This window comes from Rhinichthys klamathensis, unplaced genomic scaffold (assembly GCF_029890125.1).
Source record: "Rhinichthys klamathensis goyatoka isolate OS25496 unplaced genomic scaffold, OSU_Roscu_1.1 h1tg000035l_1, whole genome shotgun sequence".
Taxonomy (NCBI): Eukaryota; Metazoa; Chordata; class Actinopteri; order Cypriniformes; family Leuciscidae; genus Rhinichthys; species Rhinichthys klamathensis.
In genome coordinates, this window is record NW_026606583.1 from 6,142,282 (window position 1) to 6,158,382 (window position 16,101).

At 37.0% G+C, this 16,101-nt stretch overlaps 1 protein-coding gene across 1 annotated transcript in view; it reads right to left on the reverse strand.

Moving 5' to 3' along the window:
* Positions 1-1,688: 1,688 nt before the first annotated feature.
* Positions 1,689-16,101, reverse strand: part of mmp25b (matrix metallopeptidase 25b) — a 29,471-nt gene continuing 15,058 nt past the window's right edge. The window contains exon 10 of the mRNA XM_056246019.1: positions 1,689-2,058. Within this exon, the coding sequence (XP_056101994.1) occupies positions 1,808-2,058 (251 nt within the window). The 3' untranslated portion in view covers positions 1,689-1,807. The remainder of the gene's footprint in view (positions 2,059-16,101) is intronic.

Below are 16,101 nucleotides of genomic sequence, written 5' to 3' on the forward strand. Positions count from 1 at the left end.
CAGCCTGGGAGTTTCTAGTGATCCGTAAGACCTTGATTAGCTGGTCCAGGTGTGTTTAACAAGTGTTGGAGTTAAACTCTGCAGGACAGCGACACTCCAGGGGCTGGTTGCATAAACACAGCCATTATGTTAAGACAGTTTATTAAGCTCTAGTATGACCCACTAGCAGTTAGTCTGGGGCAGTCCGTCTTACTTTCCAGTATCAAATTAGGCCAATTTACAATTTTATGTAACTGATTTAAAAAAGCTTAAAGAAAAAAAATTGACGTCTAACTTGTAAGACTAGTCTTAGAGGTTTATGCAACCGGCCCCAGGAACTGAACTTGACACCCCTGCTTAGATGACACAGCTAACCTATTGAAGCTCTGCCACGATGTGTGTTAATGCCCACCAGTGGATCCTACGTGTCATTGCAGCTGGAGATCATACGGACTACATACATCATATCTCACGCTGCCTTCATGATAAAAATGAATTCATTTAGATAAATCCTCGTACTCTATATTTTTACCCTGTAGTCACAGAACAATGCAAAAGGGTAACAGTAAAAGCTATAAATAATGAATTCATATAGTTCAAATAATGTCATTACAACTTTGAACCTTCAAAAAAAAAAGCTTAAAAATAATCTATTTTAATATATTTGTATGTTAAACCTGCATAGATCAAACCATGTCTTTTACCATGTGAATCTGCTCTTAAAGGGATAGTTCACTTTGAAATTTATTTTTGATATGTTTTAGCTTACCTCAAGGGCATCCAAGATGTAGGTGTCTTTGTTTCCGCAGTAGTTTCAATTTTGATATTTTTAGGTCAAACCGTTCTTGTCTGTCAGTCATATAATGCAGGTCTATGGTCACCACCTCAAAGAGCATGCACAGAGAAGTCCAAATTAAACATGATTTAATGACTCGTAAATGTAAGTACACATTGATATGGAGGGATTGTTGGGTCAGATTGAAAACTAAAAGTCTAAAACTAAAAGTCTTAAACGAAAACCAAAAGTCTAAGTTTGAAACTAAAAGTCTAAGTTGGTATTTAGGAAGTGCCCTATCCTAAATACCAAATGCCCTATCCTAAATACCAAATGCCCAATCCTAAATACCAAATGCCCTATCCTAAATACCAAATGCCCAATCCTAAATACCAAATGCCCTATCCTAAATACCAAATTCATTTTCGACTTAGACTTTTAGTTTTCGACTTAGACTTTTAGTTTCAAACTTAGACTTTTGGTTTTCGTTTAAGACTTTTAGTTTTAGACTTTTAGTTTTCAATCTGACCCAACAATCCCTCCATACATTGATGGCCTAAGACACGAAACGAGCGGTTTGTGTGAGAAAACGAACAGTATTTATATCGTTTTTACCTCTTGTAACCACAGCCACGTCCAAGTGATCTGAGGGCGCCGGCGCTTCGGTCTGTGCGTTACAAGAGGTAAAAACGATATAAATACTGTTCATTTTCTCACACAAACCGCTCGTTTCGTGTCTTAGGCCATCAATGTGTACTTACATTTACGAGTCATTAAATCATGTTTAATTTGGACTTCTCTGTGCATGCTCTTTAGACCTGCATTATATGACTGACAGACAAGAACGGTTTGACCTAAAAATATCAAAATTGAAACTACTGCGGAAACAAAGACACCTACATCTTGGATGCCGTTAAGGTAAGCTAAAACATACCAAAAATTAATTTCAAAGTGAACTATCCCTTTAAGTAATATTTGGATATTTGATATCACTTTAAGTGCTTTGAGACAGTCCATGTAAAATAAGGCTGATGAGTTATTGCGAGTCGAGGCCTATACAAAGACACCTGGATAAAGCAGGACTATGGCTGACAGTAACCACGATGAAGCACTCATCTGTACGGCTCCGTTGATGCCACAGTAACAGTCTCCTTTTTGCCGTGGGTTGTCTGGAGGTTTGGTTGGAGTTGGCTCTGGACACTTCATCCAATCAACTGCGGTCGATCCGAGACTGACACTGTCTTGGTCCAACTCTCCGCTCTTCAGCACCCAGTACGAGTTGTTCTTGAAGAAATAGGTATCTCCTGAGAGGCAAAGCAAGAAGAGGGATCACAGGCATGATGGGAAAAAGTTGCCTTCTATGAAACATTCAGGGAGAGGACAATCCCATAATACATTGTAAAAGTAAATAAAAATGTGTCCAAGATTATGGACAATATTTTTTTTTAATCCAATTGTGGCTTTTTTCAATCAAATAATGAGTGAAGACGATAATGATAAAATTGATGGTTGATAATAATTCTGGTTCATTTGTTACACTGGACATGGAAGATCAATTGCATTGTGGGATATAATACAGTAGTTTTGTAGTTCTGGTAGTAGGTAGGGAAAGATGGGGGAAGATGAACAAGGTGCATTTACTTTTAAATTATTACATTTAGATATAGCACATGCATCATGTTATTACGGGAAATAAAAGGAAACATTTGCTAATTTATTTCTCATTACTCAAATGTAAAATTACTACCGGGGTAATATGGCCACCTAACGAGGGTAATCTTTTACGGAATGCTTAAATTACTTTTGATATCATTTTTATTAATATTTATATACTGGTATATTTTAAATGGTCATTAATGTTAAACACCAAATCATCATCTAATCTATTTAAAAATGTGTTTTTTGCCAGTTTAGTTTCTCAGTAAAAGTTATTAATCTAAAAGGTAATTTTATTCTATGATTTATATGCAGGCATATGAATACATATTTAATTGCCCATATATTATTAATTGAAGATATTTCATAATAGCAACATTATAAATTCAATTTGAATGATTTCACTCAATTAGCCTATATATGTAAATGATTAGTGATGTTTGAAATGTAACTCAATAAATTATTGAATAATAACCCCGTGAATTAATATAAAATGTAAAAAATTCTGTGCCAATTCTGAGAGGGCAGCTTACTCCAAGGGTCTCATTTTATAGTTTCACTTTAAAATAAAACGATATCTTTTACTCCACCATTTTAAAGTGAAGGGTTGGTCAAAATCCCTTGCCTCTTCAAATACATCTATAATCATATATCCTTTTGAATGGTTATATACTTCCTTTATAAAAAATCATTAATCAAATATATTCATTATCACATAATAATTTTTATATTCTTTGTGCTTGTGAAATTATATTTTCTTAAATGCATGTGATGTAAGTAACCAGTTTCTTTTAGGTGCATTCCAATCTTACTTTGAGATTGCACGTAGTACACGCAGGACACGAAGGCCACGTAACCCACAAGGCCGTTTGTCTCTTTCTCTGGTATCAGTAGAGTGTCCTAAAGGCAGCGTGGGCACATATGATTCTTCGCTGGACATATGGTCAAGCTATATTGAGCGTTACTATCAAACTTTAATTGTTGTATTAAAATGTATTCTTTCCAGTGTATTTCCTTCCTTCGGAGTAAATGCCAGTGATCTGTTTTTCTCCCAAACGAGTGAATGTTTTAGCATTATGTTTTGGTATACTTAACTGATAATAAGGAGCTCAGACTCTCTTCAGCCTTGATGGGAGCTGTTATTTGCTAGTGTCTGTTATTTGTGTGTGTGCGTATGACATAGGTTCTGGACGTTCGGACCAGACACCCCGGCGCCCTTCTCTAACCTGCGAGGCCACCACAGACCTAAATCTAATGAGTGGACCACAACTATCGTGACTAATGGCGATAGGCACCCCTATCTCCTCACATGTGTTAAATTGTTTAGGCTCTTAATGTTTCTTAGCCAATGAGAATCATTCAACCTGTAAGCAATGACGTAGCTTAGACCTTGGAAATGGTATAACTGCTGTGATCTTTGTAACTGTAAGCGAGGCGGCCTACGAACTCCTGGGTGAGTCTTGAAGCTGACTTCTGCTGATGAAAATGCAAACTATCTTCAGTAAAACTTTTCTTTAATTTTTTATAATTCTGACTCCGGGTCTTCATTCTTCATATCTGGTTCTGGGTCTTTGACTGTATACCCCTTACAGTTATGGTGGAGGATGCGCAGGCAATTATTCTCGGTGACACCCCTGGCAAATCAACAAACAAGGTAGTAAGCTTTTATTAATTGTTAGGGCTGTCTGACTGGAAGAGATTTTGAAGGAGAGCGGGAGAGCTTCACTCCGATGAGGCGAGTGAAGGAGTAAGTTAATTATACTGCTGACAGTATAAGAAGTCGCTGAGAGCGTCGTTAAGGGTAACGGCAGCAGACAGCGCAAGCGAAGCGTGCTCTGTGGGGGCCCCGCTGGGCATTACTGGTGTAGCACCACCCCAGCAGAGCACGTCCCTGGGCTAGAGGTCCAGTGGCACCGTAAACCTGCTCAATCTCTTCCATTTCAGATAGGGGATCCCCGAACTTAGTGAAGTGAATCAGGCAGTTAGGGATACTAACAATAATAGGGTTGTTTGCCAGGGATGCATCAGGAACAATTCCGAGAGAAAAATTTAAAAAGTTGTGACCCAAATTGGCGTGGACCAGTATATGGAACTGTGATTTTAGAGTATACTTTGCAGTTTCATCACGCAGAAGCCAAGCTGTGTTGTTCAAAGATCGCCGCCTCCATTTCTGCAATAATTTTAGGTGAGTATGAACCATGATTAAGATATGGCAGAAAAATGTAATAACTTAATCAGTAACCTGAAGAGTCTTGAAACAAATAGTGAGACAGGAAAGCAAACGCTGTAAGCAGCTGTGCTCTAAAGCCCTCACTTCAAAGAAATTTGCAGAAATTAGCAGAAATTATTAAGTAAATGGTAGTCAGGATTTTGATTCTGATTGGAAATTTAAACAACTTGACTGGCTACAAACAAACAAAGAAACTGAAAAATTAAAATGTTTAGCCTCGTATTGCTTACGATGATTACAAGAAGCAAGTGAAAGAAATTCTGGGTCTGGGATAATTTCCCTGGACAAGCGACTAAAGTTAAACAGGCACTTTGTGAAAACAACTTAGAATATTTTGAGCATTTCGATGCAGCTTATGAAAATTGATGTTCTGCCAATAATAATGATGAAGATTATGATTGGGCTATTGTGAGTGAATCCACCATTGGTGGACTGTAAAAAGAATACAGAGAACTGCTTATCAGTGGCGCTGTTTGCATTCCTGAATGGGACACACACTGCTTCAAGGGTGTGATGCTGTAGTTGAGGCTGAAACAAATTCATCAGATGACAGAGAGTGTTTTAATGGTGGTCCTCAGGACCATTTAATACGTAACTGTAAATGCCCACCGAGAAGGTGTTTAAAAATGTGATAAAATGACAACACATTTCTGGTAATAATATTGGTTTGAAAGTAGATCAGTGTTTAAATGACGACAGTGACATTTTTCGTCTGAGAAATAAGAGATAAAAACAAGGTCAAAAGATTGAAGTTGATGTAAAATTAATGACTCCAACAAATGTGAGTTGCAAAATATATCAAAGTAACTAAAAGGATGATTGTGTTGTAATTAAACATTTTAAAAAGATTTTAGATGATATAGAGAGACTAATCTCACAGATGATTTACCATAACTGCAAAAGTATCACAAGCAGAGAGTGCTTGACTCGTCAAAATTAGTGTGAATCCTAATTGGAGATTGATAAACTCCAAGAGAAAACTTAAGTCAAATATTAAACTATGGTTGAGAACTTGACAATTAAAATTGAGATTGAGAAATGTGAAACGTTATTGAGAACTAGAATAATTATTTTTATGTAAGAACAAATAAGCAGAAGCAGTACTGGATTAACAGTTGCTAAATGCTGATTAAACAAACAGCTTTAAAAGTTGACCATGAAAGAACTAGAAGCTTATATTTTGCTTTCAAAAGATAAGTTTGTTATTGGCTGTAATGAAACAGTTTGCTTATCTGAATCTGATGTGTGCTGTGGCTGAAACTGCCAGTGCAACAGACTCAATCTGAGTGGAAATTTGTAATGCCTAAATTTCCTGATGTGTGGGCAAAAGACAAATATAAATAATATGTTTATTTGAAACCGTATGTAATATCTGGCAAAGATGCCTTAAGCTGGGATAGAGTTAAAAGATGGTAGATAAAGTTAGACGTTCATGAGAGTGCAGTGTACCAGTCCCTCTCTCATTCAATGTCTCTCTCTCAGTCAATGTCAGCTAAAAGCTGTTACCTGAGTCGGTGTCATAAGTGATAAGCTGTTTGTAGTGACATCTTTGATTAGGTTATTTTAGGACCAGTAACTTCTTTGTCTGATCTTAGTCCCCACCATGAAACGGGGGCGGGGCCGACGGAAATATACACTGAATGTACGGTTGTGATCTAAATCCACTGAGTAGCTAGGTTGCTGCTTTTAAGATGGTTAATGGGTTTAAGTGATTAAATACTGTTGTTATTAATCTGTCTCCCTGTGTTACAACTATTAGGCAGTCCGAATGGCCCTGGTGACTCTTGATTGTGTCTTTCCTAAGCTCCAGAGAACAACAGATTTTGTTGAAGAAAACGGTCAAAGATTCTGTGATGGGAAAAAGCGGTTACCAGTGGGCACGAGTGACCATCTCTATGACGGGTAAGACCTTCTTTGGCCAGACAGGGGGCAACCTAAGGCAGAGGGGTCACGTAAAGTCATTGGGCATCTCCTGAATGGAGGTGTGCTATGTGAGACAGGTATGAGAGTTGAGCAGGAGCTGTGAGGCCAGCAGCGTCCTTATACCGTTAAGGGGAGATGAAACGGTGACGAGTTACTGCAGTCTGCCCCAGAAACAAAGCTCCTCCATATACCACTCACCAGAAACCGCCTTAGTTGTATGGCTTGTTTTTCATTGTGACAAGCGTCTGAAAATATGCCAGGGGGGACAACACCCTGATGGAGGTTATAGATAAAGAGCTAACTGGAATGGGCCTTCGGGGTTCAGTCGGGGCCATGAAGTGATTCCCATTAGTTGTTGTGGAGACAGTAATAAAACTTTTTGATGTCGGTTGCCTTATGGGCAAGGAAAATCATAGTGTTGATTTTGACCTAATATGTCTATAACATAGTTTTAACTCTTGAAGGTCGTTAGACATGGTGGTGGCTAAAGATGAAGACAGCTTTTGATTTAAGAAAAGTCTGGATAACAAAGGTGAATGGTCAAAGATTATTGTAACGAATTTAATATTACATTTTATATAAGTTACAGTCTTAGAAATTTATTTATAGTGAGAGAGACTGCTTGAGCGGAGGAAGGGATGGTAACTGTGTCTGTCTTTCTGTCATCGGCCTGCTAGAGCAAGCTGAAGCAAAACAATGATAATGAAACAAAACAACCCAGCTGACCTCATTAAATTCTAATGAATAATGAACAAGACATGCTTTGAAACTGGTTGGGAGACCATGTAAAATTAGGTAGAAGCTACAGGAAAATGGGAAGTTTAAAATCTTATTTAAAATTTAAATCTTTTAGCAATAATATAAAGAAAAATGAACATTGAAAATGAACAGTTAACATATGTGTGTCTAGTATGAGTGCGTGTGATGGTGACAGCACTTTATGTCTTGTATGTATTAGTTTGGGGTGCTATTATTTCCTGATTTTGAGGATATTGTGTCATTAACTCTCTGGGGTCGGCGGTCTCGCCGGCGATACCAGCTCACTTTTTTCCTTATCAGTGCAAAAGAGACTCAAATTACTCTGTTAATTTTGATCTTACATATAAGTGTTGTACATCATTAGATCCTGTTAAGTTTCTATTTTTTTTGTGGATACTCACAATAAAAACAAAGTGTTGTGCTTTTCACCAAATAAAGAAAAACAAACATGATGCGAGTTTTGCGTTCTCTCTGTCAGTGAAGTCCATTCTGAAACGCGTCCTAAGATTAACTGTAACTCCGCGATTACTTGTCACACAGGCACGAGAGGTTTTTCTTTATGAAGCTTGAATTCTCTTCTTTTAAATGAAGTAATTTATATAAAAAACAAATATTCTCAGTTTATGCAATCTGTATGAAAAGAGAGTGCTGTCAGTATTTTTTCCCCCAGCTCATTACACTTCATTACGCGTTAATCTGACACGCCCACGGACGACGCGCGCTATTCAAACGCAAATGTCGAGGCAAGCCATGACAACGCCCACATCAGCTGTTCCACCGCGGCGGTAAAATGTGTGGTGTATTTGCTGCCTTTTACCGCTAAGAGGCGCTACAATCATAGACTCTGAAAAGTGTTCGTTTATTCCGGTTTATTCTCTCTAATGCGTAATCTGCTGCCGCACCGCGCTGATTCAGAGCGATTGAAAGCTGGTAGCAGAAGAATTCAACAAGTGAAACGTAGTTAAAATAATTCATAATCACAATACTGAAATTAGGCTACTGAAATGTAATTGAATAAATAATGAAAACATTTCAACATAAAACATTGCAATAAAAACATTTAGGCTACATGAACGAGGCTTTACAACTTTAACAGCGTACAGACGATAGCTCAGTGATCAACGCAACGACACGAGCTTCGAGGAGCTTCAACAGACCCGAGATCGAATCTCAATGTAGCATAGATGTTGTTAACCGATGTTGTCCTACGTTTATATTTTCCCACCTTGATGCTTAAATAGGTAACTGTTTATATCTGTTTACTTATTTAAAGTCAAGAGTTTTGTTTGATTATCATTACAACATAAATTTGCTACATTCCTGTAGAACCGCAGCCGCTGCACAAACGACAAAAACTGATGAAGATTGTCAGCCGATCAGAAAATGAAAATGAAGAAGCTCGTCTTTAGTCTGCTAAATTATTGTGTAATGTAAAAGAACACTAAAATTACTTAAGTTTGAAACCAAGTTCGAACATTTCAAGGTTTAAATTGTTTAATTTAAAACAGGGTTGCATCTTGTTTAGAGTTTATTTCTTTTGCGATGCAAAATAAGAAACACTAGGCTAATCTTATTCTTGCGACATTTTAAATTTGTATTGCCAAAGAAATTACAGCTAAATTAAACAATTAAAACAGTAGGCCTACAAAACGAAAATTGTCCAAAGAAACATAATTAAATTAAAAACATGCGTTTCTCTTTGCCTCTCTCGCGCTGGATCTCTTTTTAACAAGTTTATTTAGTCTCCCTCGCTGCGCGCGCGGGTCTCTCTCTCGAAATTAATCATTTCAGGGTAAAAACACATCATACAGCTGATAATACTGTATATGTCGCTGCGTGTCAGCCATACAAATCACGAAAAAATTATTTAACCTTTAATTGTTGCTTCAAAGACACAGCATGCCTTGTTGAATTCACCTTACAATAACTTCAATTGAAATTTTGTGTGAAAAAAAAACTTTAAATAGGCTACAATAAATAAACTACAATATTTATAATTTAATAAGATATGGGGCCTACATTTGGACACAGATTTATCCTTACAATAATTTTGCCTGCTCATCAGGCTGGCTATCCGACACTCTCCATATGAAAGAGGAACAGTCCCTGTAAAGTCAAAATTAAGTATGTGTTTTGAGTTTGTCACACCACAGAAAAATGTGTTATTAGTCACCCAGCCAAATTTGAATGATAAAAAAAGCCAGCAAGTACATAAAATAAGCTATCAAAATCTAGAAAAAATGAGCAGTAATCTTGCTCTCAAACGCTGGGGGCGTGTCCACTGGCTGCGCTGAAACCACGCCCACTCGCGGGAAAGCTGCCGTCGTCGACTCGCCTCACTCAACTCTACAGCCGGAATGGATGCACGCACTGCCGAACGGCGCGACGGGAGGATGAAGGCTGAGGCGGGAGTCGGTTCGGCCCCATTCACCAGTAACAGCGGATTATCAGTGAATCCCAGACAGTTATCTCCGACGAAAGTTTATAAAACTATCCAGTGTAAAATGATCACTTACAGAGGCGGGTTTTGGCGGTGATCCTCAGCTCTCCATCAAGGTTGGCTCTTCACAAAATTAATCCACTTCTTCTTGATGTAATCGTTTTTCGGAAATTTAAACAAGGACACCGATCTGTTTTGTACGTGATCCGGTGATCGCATCCAGGTAGTACGCATTTCCGTGACGAAGGCATAGCTAGTAGCTAGCAATCTGTAGGCTGTGTTACTAATAATAGTACTGACAGTAACTCGCGATTGAGCGGCAAACTGATGTGAATGTGCTCTATAATATTGTTAGGAGCGGCCAGCCTCAGTGGCCTCAGAGCGTCATCAAGTAGGGGCGTGTCCAGGAGCTCAAGGGCTCCAGTGCGTCATCGAGCCCTGTTTTAGCCCCGCCCAGAAAATCCGTAAAATATCAATGGTGAAAAACTGTTTAACGGTCTAACTCCACAATTCAGTATTTCACAGTTCACAGTCTTTGTAATATGTTTTAGCAATACATTTCTAACATTTATAATGTGTTTAGAAATTTTTTTTGAAATTGCCTTTACAGGGACTTTAACACCTTTGTCCAGCAACTGTCCCTCCAACCCCCCACAGGCTATCGGAGTCTGAGGCTGACTTAACACAAAGAGAAGTCGCAATTCACACTTAAATCGCCATTCTAGACAGTGTTGATAATGAAGGAATTAAATGATTTAAGTTACATGTAGCCTAGTGATATTTCTGTCATAAAAGTTTATTACTAAATATTTCATTATTTCAATAATTGATGAAATAAAACTGGTTTGGGGCAGCTTTTTCCAAGCAAAACTAAATATAATCTGAAAAAACGCTTGTGAATTTGTTGTCACTTAATATTAAAGTCTACAGGGATCTTTGGATCCTTACAACCAGGCATGCAATTTGTGAATTAAGTTTTTATTTTATTTTGTATTATTCAAATAAATATCGAAACACGGTGCTTCGTGGTAATGCTGCTAAATTAAATAACATTTATAGAATAATTATGAACTTAAATGAAACAATATCGCAACATTTCGACAAATACATTATTATGTTTTTACATTTTAATTCAGGGCGATTTAGCCTACATTTAATTAGAGCGAGATTTTCACCCATGTCTTGTCATTTTCTCATTGGGAAGCGCATGTTTGAGTAGATCCTCTGTACCTCTCGTTTTCATATGGATTAGCCTACATAATCAGATAACATTTATTAGCCTAAATATTTAGACATTTAAAGGCTTTAGACATAGCCGATTTCTTATCGTGACTGAGCTGAAGTGGCTTTCGGTTCATTTTTGTGACGCGCAGTTCCCGGAGACAGAGAGGACAGATATACTGTTTTTGTCGTTAGCCTAATATGAATACAAGTTTACAGTTTTGAACGATGTAAGCTACTCTACTCTTATCTGTATGACCAAAAAATTACGGAGTCGCCTATTAAGTTATTTTAGCTGTAATAATGAGATAAATAAATTAATCTAAATGAACGCGCCGCCGCGTTTGTCGAACACTAACTCACGATGCCAGAATAAAACCCGACTTTAGAAAAATGCATAGGGTCACTCGGCGTGGTGTGCCAAAACACTTAATTATAAACTTCAATATTTCATTCAAAATAATCTCAACACGCTTTGTGAAATTTTGAAAAGCCGTGCATGCATTAAGGCCACTGGAACTAATGAACAACTGAAACGCTGGTTTTGATTTTATTGTTTTTCGTTTAAACGTGCCTGTTGCATATCTCTATTTTATATATTTGATATTGGTGAAGTAGCCTATAGCATTGATTAGCTGTGGAGGGAGGGGTGTGGGGATTAAAATAATTCAGCAGAAGTAGGGATGTTTAGACCAGAAGGAAATCCCAGTCCCCCCTGGCAAATCACACTTTACTTAAAACCATGTTTTTAAAAACTCTAGGTTGTAGGGAACAGACCTCTCTGCCATGCGCGCGCACGGTTTGGAGCACAATATCTGTCTCGCATGCACGCTCGCTCTAAATAGATTACGGGATATTTTAACTAATTTACGGTATAACTAGTCGATCACGAGTGGCTCAACAGGTAGATCTATAGATAAACTATATCTTTCAGGAATTTGACCGACCGGGTTGACACTTCAGCGTGAGAAATCGGGGGGGTGGCGTGAGAGCCTGGAATAAAAAAATAAAAAAATATATATAGCCTATATAAAACAAAACTGTATGGTGTAACAGAGTTTTAGAGCTAGACAAATCTCTCTGCAATAATAAATATAAAATATACAGCAGACCATGTTTGTGCGGGATTTGAACCTGTGTCATCTTGATGATGAACCATCAGTTCTACCGCTCGGCTATGAATTTTGTTACTGAGAAATAACCAAACGTTTGATTCTCACATGAGCGAGAAAACGTTTTGTCTTTAGCCTGTGAGTGTAGGCCTACTTTAACCTTTTACAGTTTTAAAAGATTATATCTTATCTGTATGACCAACAATTTGTTGTAGGCTTATTTGGAAATTACCATAACTTGTAGTATTTCATCCTTAGGCTACTGTTAATAGACATTAGCCCCACTTACGTTTTGCTAAATGTCCCTTTGCGCCACCTGGCGGTCATTTCGCGTACGACTTTGAAATGCGACTGGTTTATTTTTACCGCGGTGGATGGCTAAAAATGGTATGTGGATGGCTAAAATGTGTGACTAAAAATGTGCTTTTGGCTTTCATTTATATTTTGATTGTTTGTATATATATATATATATATATATGTATATGTATATATATATATATATATATATATATATATATATATATATATATATATATATGTATATATATATATATATATATATATATATATATATATATATATATATATATAATGAGCCTTTCATTCAGGGGTGTCACACAAGAAAGAATGCAAGGACAATATATATATATATATAAATAAATAAATATTTATATACACACACACACACACACACACACACACACACATATATATATATATATATATATATGTGTGTGTGTGTGTGTGTGTGTGTGTGTGTGTATATAAATATTTATTTATTTATATATATATATATTGTCCTTGCATTCTTTCTTGTGTGACACCCCTGAATGAAAGGCTCATTAGTATGCAGTCTGCTCAGGTGAGAACTGCCTAATTATTCATGAGGGGGTTGGGCCGATCCGCCCATCCGCATATTGCCTTTGCAAACAAAAAAATGTTTTTCACAATTTAAAACAATCTATTGTTTTATGTGAATGATTAGCCAGAATGATTTTCAGATCAATTTGAAGCAAATACTCTAGGCGACAACATCCACTAGTCAAAAGTCTTGTGGACAGATATTTAGTATGTTATTTGTGGCCATATATTAGAAAATTTATTTTTTAGTTTTTTCAATAACCACGCATAAACAATATTCTCTCAAAAATACAAACATGTACATACATGTTGCTCACATATAATGGTAGCCCTGTGTGTGCTATATAGAGTGTAATTTCACCTGTGCCATTAATATGTTTATAAGCAACTGAAAAATGCACAAATGTCAGAGCATGCCAAAACATCTCAAGGACCCCGAAAACACCTCAGACCCCAGAGGGTTAACCTCTGGAATTAGTGTTTTAGATGGGTTAAGTGAAATGACCAACTTTTAAAAAGTTGATCATTCTAAGTCAATCTGATAAAAAGACAATGCAGAACATGGGACGAGCTTTAATTGGAGTGGTTCTCCAGCTCAGTCTGCTATTGGTAATTATGAATGCTTTTGTCATTTATGATATTGAACTGAATTACTCTCTGGATTAGTATTTTATATAAATTGGAATTGTAAAGAAGATTGCCGTCCATTATGGGGTAAAACTCTTGTCTAAATTCAACTGAGGGTCTAAATTTAAATAGACAACTAGGTGGGATCATAAGGATAAACGTAGGAAAAAAAATATATAGACTTGACGGCAGAGAGACAAAGTGACACATTGGCTAAGTCACTATCCAAATTATCCAGAGTGAGCTGTGAGCTCCCTCATTTTTATTGAAAGGCCGGAGGGCGAACAAAGGAGGAGTGAATATAACTTCTAAAAAGAAAAGGTTTTATTTCTCAATCCATTAAATGTATGTATGACATTAGATGTCTAAGAAAACTACAATTTAATAAAGGTAAAAGAGAAAGCAACTATATGGCTGTGGGCTGGGATCTGAGTAACATCATATTTTGGTTTCTGTAAAACTGTAAAGATAAGTGGAACTGAGACAAATACTGTGAGAAGTAGTTATAATGAAAAATAAAGTTGAAGTTAATGATAAGAAAACAAGAGTATTGAAGAATTAATAAAATACCATGATTTCCCTAACGAGGGAACTTTAAGTGTCACTAGGCTGACAGTGGTGAGAGACTCGGATGCAGAAGGAACTGGCATGTAGGGCAAGATGGAAGAAATATAGTAGAAGAAAATGTATGTTATGAAAATACAATTTCTGATAGGATTTATGGAAGTCAAATTAAGTCTAAATGGTATGAAAAAGGTTAGGGTTAGACATTGTATGATTGACAGGGATTCAAGTGATATAAAGATGAGGAATGAACAAAAGCTTTATTAAGCAGAATGGGGAACGATTCTATATTTTAGTGGTAAAATAATGACCGTAAACTGAAGGATGATTTCAGTAAAGACTTAAAATGCTTACATCGATTATTATGGGTCTTAATTATTAATATTTTATTTTTTGTTGTTTATTTTTAGTTAGACAACCATTGTGTTTTAAACCTAAAGGGTCTATAAAAGGGGTAGTGAAAATAATGGATTAACCATCCAACTTTGTTTATAATAAAAGGATTTGGAAATCATAATTTTATAAAAAAATATATAATTTAAAAAAAAACCTAGTGCATATATTCTGGTATTCATGATTATAGACAATGTCTTTATTTAGGATCTGAGTAGTGACTGTGGATCTAGCCCATGCTAGGAATACAGCAATAGTGCTTGCTTATTTAGCCTGGCTTCCAGAGAATAAATATGTACTTGTTTCGTAATCAGTTATGTGTTTTATAAAAATTTTAACCTGACTGATAAACTGAGGAAGAATGACATTGATGTCCTCTTGTGAGTGGAAGGTGGGAGAGCCTCTTAATGGGGACTGGAATTTTTAGTATCCAGCATGTCCGTGACGAGGTGAAGAGACAAGTGTGACCCGTCAGGGGAGCATGCGTCACCACTCCTTCCTTCCGTAGTGAACTCACTGGTTAGACCAGACGTGGCGGTATTGGACCCCACATTGGTCTAAAACGGGGGACTGAAGGATTGGTCAAAATCCCTTGCCTCTTCAAATACATCTATAATCATATATCCTTTTGAATGGTTATATACTTCCTTTATAAAAAATCAATAATCAAATATATTCATTATCACATAATAATTTTTATATTCTTTGTGCTTGTGAAATTATATTTTCTTAAATGCATGTGATGTAAGTAACCAGTTTCTTTTAGGTGCATTCCAATCTTACTTTGAGATTGCACGTAGTACACGCAGGACACGAAGGCCACGTAACCCACAAGGCCGTTTGTCTCTTTCTCTGGTATCAGTAGAGGGTCCTAAAGGCAGCGTGGGCACATATGATTCTTCGCTGGACATATGGTCAAGCTATATTGAGCGTTACTATCAAACTTTAATTGTTGTATTAAAATGTATTCTTTCCAGTATATTTCCTTCCTTCGGAGTAAATGCCAGTGATCTGTTTTTCTCCCAAATGAGTGAATGTTTTAGCATTATGTTTTGGTATACTTAACTGATAATAAGGAGCTCAGACTCTCTTCAGCCTTGATGGGAGCTGTTATTTGCTAGTGTCTGTTATTTGTGTGTGTGCGTATGACATAGGTTCTGGACGTTCGGACCAGACACCCCGGCGCCCTTCTCTAACCTGCGAGGCCACCACAGACCTAAATCTAATGAGTGGACGACAACTATCGTGACTAATGGCGATAGGCACCCCTATCTCCTCACATGTGTTAAATTGTTTAGGCTCTTAATGTTTCTTAGCCAATGAGAATCATTAAACCTGTAAGCAATGACGTAGCTTAGACCTTGGAAATGGTATAACTGCTGTGATCTTTGTAACTGTAAGGGAGGCGGCCTACGAACTCCTGTGTGAGTCTTGAAGCTGACTTCTGCTGATGAAAATGCAAACTATCTTCAGTAAAACTTTTCTTTAATCTTTTATAATTCTGACTCCGGGTCTTCATTCTTCATATCTGGTTCTGGGTCTTTGACTGTATACCCCTTAC